Genomic DNA, 13,345 nt, shown 5'->3' on the forward strand with positions numbered 1-13,345 from the left:
GAATTATGTGTGTATATGTAGTGGTCTATTATTTTACTGATGCTGATTTCACAGAAAGTTTCAGCTAGCAAATTCCCTCTCATAAATTTAATTTTGATATCAAGCAATATAATGAGAGACTGATAATTTCTAGTGACTTTTCAACCTTCAGGTATGGGAAGGATAAACAGAATAAAAGTCACTTTAAAAAGCTGTATAAAACCTCTCCTTCAGATCAGTGTTTTGACCCAGTAAGTAGGACAGGGCAAGATTTCAAGAATGACTCAGTAATGCCTTACAAGGTATTCCGCTTCCGGATGGTAGCAGCTGTGGTTATGTGCCCTATTTTGGATCAGTGGAGAATGCCGTATCTACATCTACAGGATTAATTATGTGCAGGCATAAATAATGAATTCTTTGGGGACAGACTTACTCTGATAAGGAACAGTGAGAGTCCTAAATACACACTGTAGTGCAATTGATAAGATTTCTGTCAGGTTGCACTGACTCTTTCTCTTCTGGCCTTACAGTAGAAGAGTGCTTGGGAGGATTAGGTTTTTAGGTTTTGTTTTCTTTTGTAATTGTCCTATTGGTCTATTGGCGGGGGGAGGGAAGACGACTTTATGACTTCATCCTGTTTTTCCCCCCAAACAGAGTATGTAAGGACTTAAACATTTTTTGATTGTTTCTGAGGGCAGTTTTTAGAGGAAAAATGACACGTATTGAGAAAAGAATATGTGTTTGCCGAATTACTTCGATCCCACTGAGAACTTCTGTAGGTATATGGATCTGACTAGACAGAAATTCTCTTGCATGTTGTCTTCTCTATCTTCTTCATTTTTGAGCACTGCGGAGCTGCTTGGGCCTCTGTATAGTTGCAGCACCCAAAAGCTTGCAACACCCCCTCTCAGTCTTGTCTTTAAATTCTGTGGATAAAATGCCACTTTTTCAGTGTGAATCTTGTGCTTCACTGTCCCTGAATAGGAATGTCTGTTCTAGCATCATGTTACTCAGCAATGTTTTAACGTAAACTTTGAAGACGACTAATGTTCTTGTAATAATAAAAAGCTTAGCCATATTGTCTGGAGATACCTTCTTGCAAGTTACACATCTTTCGTTTGAATAAGAAGGGCTTGAGAGGGGACTTCAGCTGCTGCTATTGCTGCTTGTAACCAAACACGCTTTCATCCAGCTTTGCATGATTATATAAAGAAACATAAATGTTGGTTTATTGAAAAAGTGCTCTTGCTTTCAGTATGTTCCAGTTACGTCATATTTTTATTAGCATTTTTGATTATGTGTGGGAAGGTTGTGGGGGGAGGGAATGGAGATGTGGTGGATTGTGAATAAAATATATTACTGTCTAATGTAAGAAAATACACTTATGTCTCAATGAGAAGATGAAGGCCTAGTTTGACCAAACGGGGTGGGCAGGAGGGGGAGAGTGTATATGTATTTTAAATATGGTTACAGGAAGTTAAAGCAAGTAACACACCCTTCATTTTAGTAATAGCTCCTGAAACCTAAGCAGCTTCTTTTTCTAAGGCTAAAGGTTTTACCAAGGAAGGAAGACTGCAGTAACATGAACTATATTACCTTTCTGCTTCTGGGAAGCTAATGAGTCAAATAGAACTACATAAAACTAAAAAATAATCTCATATTGTGTTGCTCTGAGAGAAGCCTGAGAATGGTCTGATTTGGAGATGGCTAAACATCTTTTGTAAGCTGATACACAGTAATGGTAATTCCAAGGCAAAGTTTCCTGAGGAGGAGAAGAAGTAGTGAGTTTAAAACAGAACAATAAAACCTCCCTGTAAAGTTTTCTTTTTGCTTTACATTTCAGAAATGTGAAGTTGGATCAGGTTATATTTCTGCTACACAGAGGCGGCAACAACACTGAAAGCTTTGTGTCTGTTCTGCTTGCCATAATGTAAAATGTTCCTTAGTGCTCTTCTAATGATCGACATGAAAGGATGAGCTTCCACTCAAATGTTAGAATCTCTTAGATCTTTGCCACCACTTTTTCCCCATTCCACAAAAGAGATTTAAACATGTTTGCTTGGTGGCAAGCTGGGTTGAACAAACTGCCAGTAGAGCAGTACAGTGGCTTTAGCTGGGACAGATCCATAGACTTTGCAGATTTCTCGCAAATAATCAGACTCCACAGCTTTTATAAAGAAAAGCAAAATTCTTATAGCCTGAATGTCTCCTTTTTTGCTAACGTGGTTAAACTTTATGGCTTTTTCCCATTGAAACGAGATATATGGAGCAAAAACTCAAGCTCCATTTTCAGTTTTGAAATTTGAATGCTGTTCAGTTTTCTACTGAAACAATAACTCTTCTTTTGAATACTTGGAGCTTAGAGAAAGGACTACAATAAGATTTAAAAAAAAAAAAAGTAGTCTTTGTGTGCAGCCCTAATCATATTATAGGCCTGAAAACAAGGATTTAAGAAAGAAGTTTGTCAGGCTTTTTTTTTTTCTTTGAGATTCCAGTCAAAAGCACAGCACCTCTTCTGCAACATGAAGTGTTTCAGAGGTTAAATTTCTCTTAATACAAGGGTTAGGATTTTTTCTCTGAAAAATCTAGATGCCAAGATAAAAGCAAATATGGTGGAAGCACCTTGATAGGATTGCTGGAAATGCAGGGAGGATTGAGCTCTGGAGGAGAGAAAACTAGGAATTAGGTTGATCTCCAACAGAAAGTATAGTCACATTGTTTGAAGTGCCAGCTACACACAACAGAAGCCTTCTACCTCTGTTGGAGCATTGTGATTGCTGGCCTAGGAAGTAACTAATTCTGAAGCTTACCGAGCACTCGCCAGAACTTACTCTGGCTGGAAGAGATCCTGAACATGCTTAGATCTTGCCTCAAAATAAGATAAAAATAGTCTGAAAGGGGTTTTGTTTTTTATTTAACCACACGGAGGAGGAGAATGTATCTGCAGGCAGAACTAAAACAAACTAACCAAATGGGGCCTAATTCTTCTTGTTTATAGACAAAGTTCAGGACATATTCTGACTGATAAAAGTGATGTAGAGGAAAGGCAAATCAAGCTCTGGGAGTACTTATTGATAGATTCTGTTAGATTATTGGCTGACAATCAGAAATTTTGAAGCAGGTGGAAACCAGGTGGATTAGCAAATGAGGTTTGTTTTGACATTCTGTGTGCATCTTTGTCTTCATGTAACTTGAATGCTTCCTGTGTGTTCTGATTGGTTTGGGGTTTTTTTGGTTGTTTCTTGTTTCTTAATAGATTCTGAAGGTGTAAATGGAAGAGAGGAATCTTTGAACCTTAATGATGCTGATGAAGGATTTTCATCAGGAGCTTCCCTCAGCAGCCAGCCAGTTGGGACCAAACCTCTATCATCTATATCCCAGAAGGGCAGCTTAAGGAAAACAGCAAGTGGGCGTTCTGCTAAGGATAAAGAAACCTCTTCTGCAGCAAAACCCAATGAGAGCCCTCGAGATTCAGTAGCTCGGAAGCAGTACATGCACCAATCCACTGAACTTAGCGCAGATATAATTGAGATGACACCTACTAAGAAACACCTCAGCCTGCCTGCTGGGCAGGTGGTGCCAAAAGCCAACAGTTTGAGCCTGATCAGGACCGCCAGTGCTTCCTCCAGTAAATCATTTGACTATGTGAATGGCAGTCAAGCAGGCTCCAGTGTTGGAGCTGGTACAGAGAGTGTTACCAATCTAGCAGCTGGCAACACCAATCGGTTTTCAACTATCAGCCTACAGGAGGACCGACTAGGCCAAGCTGGGGAAGGTAAAGATCTCCTTTCCCCAGGAGCTCCCCTAACCAAGCAGTCTCGATCTCCAAGTTTCAATATGCAGCTCATATCCCAGGTGTAACTTTGACTCCCTTCCTTAGGACTCCCTCTTTTCCCTTAATCCCCAGGCAAGTTCATCCTTAGGCAAAACATGAACCGTCATCCCGCAGTGTGAAAATACTGACTGTTGTGGTCTTGTTTGATTTGGTTTAGCTATCATACTGTATTACTGAAACAGCAATAATTCTTCCCTCACCTTCATCCTCCCCCCCACCTTGTAAACATGGTTGTGAAGCAGTATATAATGTACTGTATGCCTTTTTCCATGCCTTCCTTTCTCCTTGGGTGATGTGCAATCCATCGTAGGCTGATCAGTCCCATTTCAACACTGTGAGACTGGAGACACCGGCGGAAATGGTGAATGTGATCCCTATGAGATGATGCTTTGGCTTTGTTAAGAAACAGAAACGGGTTTGTTTTCTCAGTCTACAGTACTGCAAAGACTACTGGATCATGACTTTTCTTTCTCAGAACCAGGAGTGCCTCAGAGATTCTAGTGTGACTTTGGACCTCTCTGAGTCTGTGCAATCAATTCTGGGGAGGGGATTGTCATTGCTGCTCCTGGCTGCCTACAGCACTTTTTTCATTAAAATGAGGGTAGTTTTTTCTTGCCTGCCCCCAGTCTCTCATCCCAGAAGCTTTTGATGTTCAGCAACTGAGACATGCATATTAACAAGTTGTTTTCCCTCAGAGTGAGGAATCTAAGTAGATAATGTAGGTTACAATGCACTTCTAATGGCGTTGTAGCCATATGTAATGTTACATGTCTTCCCCTCCAGGACACAGGGTCATTCCGCATATAGACTAAAATTTAGACAACACCACGCTGTTAAAGCAATTTGGTTTGTAAGTGGGAGGGAAACACTGCTTTCCCAGGAAGTAATGGCTAGCTCTGCTCCATTTTTGTTGTTGTTGTTCTTGTTCTTGTTGTTCTTGTGAGGTGCTGATCACTGAATTGAAAGGTGTATTCGGGTAAAGAGTATTTCTCAGGCTGCTTTCTATGGTATCATGGCTGTTGGACACCCCCGCCCCTCTCAGCTGCTTTCTCAGTGTCCCTGAATTCAATCATGGAGCTATTTGAAGAATCCTGCAGTCCAGACAGACCATACTCTTAAGGGGCTGTCTGGCGGAGAGAGACAATAGTTTGCTAGAAACACTGAAGCTTCAACATAAAATGCTTTTCTAGAAACACCGTTTGCGCAAAGGGGTACTGACAGTCCTTTTTTCCCAGAAGGATCACACTTCATTGCCTTGGTATTTATAATCTGTTGAGGTTTTTTAACTCTTATTTTAGTGGATTGGCCGTACTCTAGAAAATTCAGAATTAATGCTATTGAGCCAAGCCTTGAATGTATATGACTGGTGTATGGGCACTGGCTGGTACTTATGCTAGAGAACACTGCCTAGAAGCACATTTCTGGTTACACAGGAGAATGTTAGTCATTCTCTCCATCTCTCTCTATCTCTTTTTGGATTGCTAGAGAGAAAAAGGGAAAGTTCATCCTCTATGCTTAAGTCATGTATAATATCCTGGAAGTTTACAGATTGTAAACCCACAGGAAAGAGTTACAATCTTTATGTGGGCACTTTGTTTTCACTGTCACTGTGAAGGATAAACATAAGCAGTTATAAATAGCAGACTATCTTTGAATGATAGTCTTCAAGAAATTCAGGACAATGATATGGTGTTGCATTGCTGGTAGTTGGTTTTGCGTGGGTTTTTTTTTTTTTTTCCCTTTTGAATCTCTTTATTTCAAATAGAACTTTTTTTTTTTCAAATTTACATTAAAATTCGTTTAAATATTTGAAGGTTTTTGTGGTTTGACGAGTCACTTTGGTAGTCTAGTCTTCATATCTTAGATTCATAAAGTGAATTAAACGGCATCTGGACTGATGCAGAAATTCAGTTAAAGAGTAAATAGAATCATCAGAAAGAAAGAAAACCTTACAGTTTCTAAATTGGAGTTAATCTTTAAGGACTACCAGTCACACACAGATGGAACTAAGGCAAAGTTGAGATTAAGCTACGAGGCATTTTCTGTAAAAATGTCAAAAGCTGTATATGGTTAAACTCTTCTTTATTTTATAAAGTTTTGCTAGTGGAGACAATTGGTAAGTTGTGGCTGAAAGTACAAAGTTTATATTTTGTAGAGACCATCACAAAGGAAATTCTATTAAAGAGCCATCACTGTAAATTGAAAAGGACCAAACAATTTGCTTAAATTTTTGGGAAAGAAAAGGTCAGGAGTGTCAGCTAATTTTTAAAGAATTACTTTATTTTATTATTTTAAAAAGTAGAGTTCATAAGCAAGGTTCTCTACTTTCTACATTTGTCATTATAAGCATTCCTCCAGAAGTTTTAGGACACTTAAATTGGCATCAGGCCAAATTTTACAACCTTCTTTTTTTTTTAAATATTCTTATCTGTGGGGTCCCACAGTATTAAACCATTTCAGGAAAGTGAGACAGCTCGGTGACTTCTGATAGGGAAGTCAAATGTACATGCATAAATTCAAATTGGTTACAACTTTAGTCAAACTACCTTTTAAGATATTTTTACAGTTCTCATTTTGATGATGTGCCTTTTGTTATTGTTTCATCCATTGCATTTTGATTTGTTCTTGTGTATATATACCTACTCCATATAAGGCTTTTTAAAGAGTTCAAATTTATCCCTGTAAAAAAATTTTTTTTTTTGCTATGTGCTGATGTGGTACATCTATAACTTCTCAAAATTACCCTTTTAGCGCCATGTTTCAGTTGTGGGAGCTAGTTTTGTCGTTTTTCAGACAAGTACTGTTCAACATCTGTCTTACAAAATGAGTCATCACTAATATCTACAAACCAGCTGTAATAACAGGCTTTGCCAGTGCTGTGTATCATGTTTATCATTAATGCTTCTAGATGTATCTCAAACTATGCCAAGGTGCATTGAGATCATAGCGCAACTTTATACACTGAAGTTTACTACGCTTCAAAGTACTGTGGCAGAAATAAAATTAGAAGTGTCTGGGATATGGGTTGAGGGAATTATCTGCTGGCTTTCTGATTATATATGCTAAGTACTAAACAACGTACAAAACATACTTAAATTTTCTGACACCTTTGACAAATATTTAGACTTAAATCTCTTTATCCTGAATTCACTCTGCTGTGTCTTGGTTTAGAACATTTGGTACTTGACATGAGGCACTAGATTTAGATTTCTGCAGCATTTCAGTGCAACTGCAGCATTATAAAAGAAGGTCAAAAAGCAGAACACTACGATTTTTCCCTGTGTATGTGCACATGCATGCACATACATGTAATTCTTAGATGAGGAAGTGTGGGTACTATATTTTGATGTATATATACATGTAAGTAGGAATAAATGAATTATTCCGTGATACAATTTTTACCACATCACAATATGCTGCCATTTTGCAACTCATTTTTGTTGGGCTTTATAATTTGAAGAAAATACAAAATGTTGGGATTGCTAACTCCAGCTTGATTATCCTTTTCAGGGTTTATTGTGAGCAGCTTTTTGGTTGAATGATGAGTCATTTTTTCATCCTGCAGGCAGCAAAGTGATGAAGTAAAAATACCTATTAAAATGAATGTTGCAAGATGACAGTTTAAATTGCTGTACTATCCTCTTAGTTTTCATTTGGAGACTTTGTATGTCACTGTCCATTTTAAATGCAGATTTCTTTGAACACCCTTTCTGATGTGAATTTGGAAAAGTTTTTTAACAGCGTACTTCATTCTGTAATGCTGAACATCATGTTGCAGCCAGTAAGCATTAGATCTAGTATTTGTAGTTTGCAAGTGTGTTGGTCTTAAATACAACATTTCCAACATACTCCTGCTAGCTTTAACATAATTAAAATTATCTATAACATCAAAATAGTGAGAAAAAAATTGTTTTCTGACGAAGTATTTATTTGCACTACTTACGAATACTGGAGTTTACTGGGACAGGGTTTTTTCTCACCATGTGAGGTTTACTTGTGTGTGGGTAGGTACATACATTTGTCACGTGTTGACAATCAATTGCCTCAACTGTGTGTATACTGTATGTAAATATGAATATATTTTTCAAGATTAAGGGGGAAACCTGCATCTTAATGGTGGTAAAGCTACTCTGTAGTAAGGTGACCCCAATTCTAACCCCTTTTTGTCTCCAGATACTATGTGGTTTGTTTTACTTCTTTAATGAAGATTGTTAGTGTTCTTGGAAAATTTTAGCTCCAGGGAAATTTTCCTCAATATTTAATGTATAACATGTTCAGAGAATTATATTTTGAAAGATTACTTTTGGAATAGATAATTCTATGCTATGGCTGTATTTTAACCTAAGAGTTAAACTTGTCCTATTTTATCATGAACCAATGGCTATCTCTTTTAAGTGTTCAGCATTTTAACTTCGGTCACAAACCAGAAATTTTTGTTTATGTTGGCTTACAAATTTAAATTAATTTGAAGACTAAGTGAGAACCAAGAATAACTTTTTGAGTGAAATTATAAAAATCAAGTAGTACAGACCTAGGTACTGTACTCATAATCCTGGAGGAGGTGTGGAAAATATAATGGAACATGTTTGAATGAAATGTATGTACTGCACACAAACCAAAAAGATGTTTCTGATGTTAGTAAGTCTAATAATCTTATCCTCAAATTCTGCAATTCTCTCATTGCCAAAGATGTTGCTACCTTGGCATGTTTAATATAACATTAAAGCCATTAGCTAGGTCTCAATTGTAACAACCATTTACATCATAGGAATAGTTTGCATCAGAAGAGTAAACATGCCCCCTTTTTTTATTTATTTAAATTTCTTGTTTAGGATAATTACAGGATTAAAGTTGCAAAATGTCTCTCCTTTCCAAGCATGGTAAGCAAAGAAGCCAGATCCTCTGTACTTGCATTGCATTCTTGGTTTATATCAAGTTGTTCAATATCTTAGATTTTCTTCAGTATTTTAAATGGTGTTTATTTCTAGCATATGGGCCTTAATCTCTCTTGATTATTTTTTAGTTTGTTTTCCCACTGGCACTCGGATAAACTTTGCTATGGAAAGCTTTTATGTAGGTGGTTCAGGATAACAGATCATGACATGGGTGTTGTGTTAGTGAATATATGTATCAGTCTGTCAAAATTTGCACATCATGACCACCTGAAGAGCCAAAATACTCACCTGCCTCTTACACAGTGGTGGAAGATGATGGAGACCTGTGGGCAATTTGGTTTGTCAGTAGTTCCTGAAAACACGCAGTAAGTGGATTTTGCAAGACTGATATGTATGAGGATTTCCACATAGTCATTATGAAATTTTGTTTAAAATAAAACAAATCTTGGAACAAGATTTTAAAACATAACAGCTAGCCATTTAAGATAAACTTGCCTAGTAAGTTTGGCAAGTGTCAAGGCCTGTGACGTTAGAAGTTCAGAAGCAAGCTGTTAGAAGTCTAAGGGTACCTTACAGCTTCCAGAAATGGATTTAGTAAAAATCTGTCCCATGTTTTTTGTCTGTATTTGAGATTTAATGAAAAAATTACAATGTTTGCTTCCATTCTTTTATTTCTTTTTCTCTAGGCTGCCCCCCCGCCCCCAATTTTTTTTTTTTTTTACTGTGTTCATCACATTTTACCAAAGGTAGTATCTGAGGGACCAAATGAATTTAAAATGGGTCCATAAATTATCCCTCCTATCATAAAGGGTTACTAAGATACTCCTGTGAGGAGCTGTTGATGGGAACAGATGTATAGTAAAACTTTGTGTCTGTACAGTAAAACCTCGCCCTACATTTTAGCTTGTGCATGATGAGCAAAGTGATGAGATCAAGTTTTATTAACCAATTACTCGGTTGTGAGCTCCCAGTGTTTTACCGTCAGTGAGATATAAGCAGTTCAGAGTGGAGTATCTTTGCATTCTGACAGAACTCTTTAAAGCAATTTAAATTTTGACTCTTGAGAAGATGATTAATCGCTCCTTAAAATGTGGTATAGAATTCACACAGGTTTTTGTTTTAGAGGGTTAAATGGTCGGGAGATTTCTGTTTAGGAGAATCTCCTAGTAAAGTAACTATGGTGCTTTGTCATGAAAACTTCCTTACGAATCGGTAGTGGATCCTGTGTGTTTGAGTCCTCGTCCTCCCCAGAACTGATCACAAAACAGAAAAAAATAGTATGAATGAAGCAACCTTTTATCTTTTGTTCTAAAATAAGGAGGACTTGGGAGTGACACAAATACTGGCTATTGACACTGTTCTTTCTGTTCAGACAGTTATTATTGTTGTGCTAGACTTTAATGTTATTAGTTTATGAAAAATGCAAGTAGTAAAAACTTTGTGGCTTCAAGTATACAATAGATGTGAGTTAACAATCACTCAGGATAAACCAACTTGTCAAAGTATTAATAGATTCCTAGTACCGGGGTGTGTCTGTGTATTTTGTGTGCCAGTGTTCAGTGATTACTTTGAAACAAGACTTCTGTTTTCTTGCAGATGGTGAATGCTTTTGGGATGGATATTACTAGCTGGTTATTTATGGACAAATATCATATGATTAAATAAAATTGAGTCATTTAACATTTTTTCCATATCGAAGATTCCAGGAAAAAGCTAATAAAGATTTTTAATAATTAAATCAGATACTCTTAATACATTTTAGATTTACTATGGTAGCCTTTATTTGCTATTAAAAAAACCTAACAACTAAATTGAGGTACCCCATGCTGCATTTTTTAAATTTGTAATTCCTGTACTTTACAATGAGTCTTTTGATCTGTTTTTGTCCCTGTAAGAATACAGGATATGCCGTCAATTTTACTAGCAAAAAGAAACATTCTGCAAGGGTTAAAAGATTATTTTCTTACTTTTTTCTGTCATACCAGGTTTGTTTCTCTGATATACGGTTTCTGAGGATTTTTACTACTTTAGCATTATGTAATCTTATCTCTGTCATAGAAGGAGCATAAGCAGCGAGTAGCCCACTTCGTGTGGACAAACAGGCTAGGCGCAAGGACGTGGATGGGTGGTGCGAGCCCCTCTTCACCAGGATAGCCCTGCGTGCTGGTGTGAACCCCAGGCGTTCCAGATTCGGTACCGGTGAGGGACTAAACCAAACGGGTTTTTGATACCTGCGACCTCTGCTGTATGATGTCCTTTAACCTGGGACCAGGGAAAATCTTCATTCTTAGACCTGAAGATGGCACGTATTGAAGATCATGTTATTGGTGCATGTAAGCCATTATCTTAACTGTCTTACTGAGCTGGTTAATGCTGTTGACTGTTGTTGAAATGTGAAATGTAGTTACTATCGACTTTGTAAATACCTGCCAGAGATGAAATATAATTATTTTAAATCATTGTAAATAGAGATGTATAAAACTCGACACAATCTGCAATGCAGAAAAAAATTATATATATATATATAAATATATAAAGATGTTAAATAAATATTGTGCTGTTTCTGAACAGAAATGTGTACTTTGTGAATTGCCTTTTTTTTTAGCTTTGATTTACGTTGATGGGAGTGCGTAATGCAGGGTACATCTGCAGGGTTTCACCCCCAGAAAGGCGAATGCGTGGGGTGGGAGGCGGGAAGCAGCCACCGGGGCTGCCTGTGAGTTCACTTTGCCTCGGAGCGTTCATCGTAGCTGCTCTCTGAGTGTTTCTCTGAAGAAGCGCCGGCAGAGCGGGCCTGGGGCCGTGAGGAGGGCGGGGGCGGGGGCGGGCGGCTCCAGCGCGGCGCTCACGGCGGCTTCGCGTCGTCACGGCAACGCCAGCCGGCCGCCCGGCGGTACGCGCCTCGCTGGCAGTGGAAGTCCCGCCCTCTCGCCGCTGCCGCCGGCGGGAGGCGGGACAGAAAAGAGGGTCGCGGATTGGCCGCGGCATAGGTCAGTCAAGGCGCGGCAGCGTCGGTGAGTGCCCGCCCGGCTCGCCCTCAGGGAAGGTGGTGGAGTCGCCGGTTGTCTGGCACGTGACAGGGGGCGGCCGGGAGCCCGCGGCGGCGGAGCGGGGGCGGGAGGGGGCAGGAGCCCGAGGTCCGTGTCTCGGGCCCGGGCCCTCCGGAGGGCGGCGCGGTGAGGCGAAGGACGGTTCCGACGGGGCTGGGCGGGGCCCACGTGGCTGACCCCGAGGTGCTTGCAGGGTGCCCGCCATGAGCCGGCCGGAGAGGAGGGGCAGCGGCGCCCTGGAGGTGAAGTTCGTGCCCGACGAGGAGGTCCTGAAGCACATTGCTGACGACGCAGGTACAGCCGGCCCGGGGCAGCGCCCAGCCCAGCGCCGCCCGCTGCTCCCAGGGCGCTGGGAGAGGGGTCCGAGCAGCCCCGGCGCCCCCCGGGAAGGGAGCCCTTCTCCAGCACCCGGGGCGGCCGAGCGCCTTGGCCGGGCTGCAGGCAGGACGAGGCCCTCAGCGTCATCCTCCTCCCACTGCCTCTTCCGCAGTTTATTTCTGTCCCCGCCCCGGCACATGGAAAGGGGCAGCTGCGGCACGGTGGCAAGTGCCCTCAGCACCGCGGTGGTGTGGATACCAGCTCTCCGTGCCAGCTTCCCGAACAGCAGCCTGTGTGTAACGGCCCGGGAGAGGGGGCACAAACAGCCTGGCTAACTTCCCAACCCCTGACGTGGTTAAACACACACGGAATCAAATCGGAACGAGGTTCGAGGTGGTTGCTACAGGAGTCTTTTGCTGCAGTTTTGACTCCTTTTAAGGTTTGGAACCTCTGTGGAGATGCTTAAAACTTACCTGTAGAAGGCACAGAGCACCCTGATCTGACTTCGCTGCGGGTCCTGCTTTGAGCAGGTCAGACAGACGGTCTCCAGAGGCCTCTCAGCCTAAATTCCCCCGTGAGTGTACTGACAGCCCATAGGCCAGGTCTTTTCCACTTGCTCCCCATTGGTAGGGAAGACAGGGGATGCCAAATACCATCCCCTTTGCATGCAATTTAATACTTCTAGGGATGAGTCACTGTCACTTCTCCCAAACTGTGCAAGCTGGTGTGTGCTGAAATGGGCATCTTGTCCTCATGGACTGCGGGGGCCAGCCTTTGTGATAAAGGAGGGACTAATGGCTGTGGGGTCAGCTGGTCACCAGAGCACAGACCAGCTATTCTTTTAGCAGGATATCTTTTCAGCATTGTATTTGTTTAGTGATTTGCACAACAGGAACTTGGTCTCTAAATGGGGTAGCTGCATACTACTGCAATAGAAATAATGAAATAGCAGGAGGTTTAAAGCTTTTATTGCAATCCTAGGTATTAAAGTACGGAAGGACAAGACTCAGCTGACAGTCAGTGTGAAGAGATTTGTGAAAAAGCTTGAGAATATTTCAGACAATGAAGCTCAGGAGATGCTGGAAGAGAAGAACTATGTTGCTGCTCTTGGAATATGTGCCCAAGGTATTAGCAGGGAAAAACCTAACACAGCTGTGACTTCAGGAGATTTTTGTAGTGTCAAGGTTGTACAATGTTGATGAAATTTTTGTTGAGGGCTGACCAGCTCTCTCTGTGCTTGTGGTAACAGGCAGAGGAGAGGATAATGA

At 40.6% G+C, this 13,345-nt stretch overlaps 1 protein-coding gene across 4 annotated transcripts in view; it reads left to right on the plus strand.

Moving 5' to 3' along the window:
* The window catches only part of LOC142083689 (hyccin 2), a 79,111-nt gene that overhangs the window by 49,768 nt on the left and 15,998 nt on the right, over positions 1–13,345 (plus strand). For 2 of the 4 annotated variants that reach the window (XM_075153487.1, XM_075153485.1), the window contains exon 14: positions 3,236–11,283. In XM_075153487.1, the coding sequence (XP_075009588.1) occupies positions 3,236–3,840 (605 nt within the window). In that variant the 3' untranslated portion in view covers positions 3,841–11,283. Of the gene's footprint in view, positions 1–3,235; positions 11,284–11,722; positions 12,054–13,058; positions 13,203–13,345 lie in introns of those variants that run through there. The other 2 variants (XM_075153483.1, XM_075153486.1) reach the window with 2 other exon arrangements.

Source organism: Calonectris borealis, chromosome 6 (assembly GCF_964195595.1).
Source record: "Calonectris borealis chromosome 6, bCalBor7.hap1.2, whole genome shotgun sequence".
NCBI classification, from domain to species: Eukaryota; Metazoa; Chordata; class Aves; order Procellariiformes; family Procellariidae; genus Calonectris; species Calonectris borealis.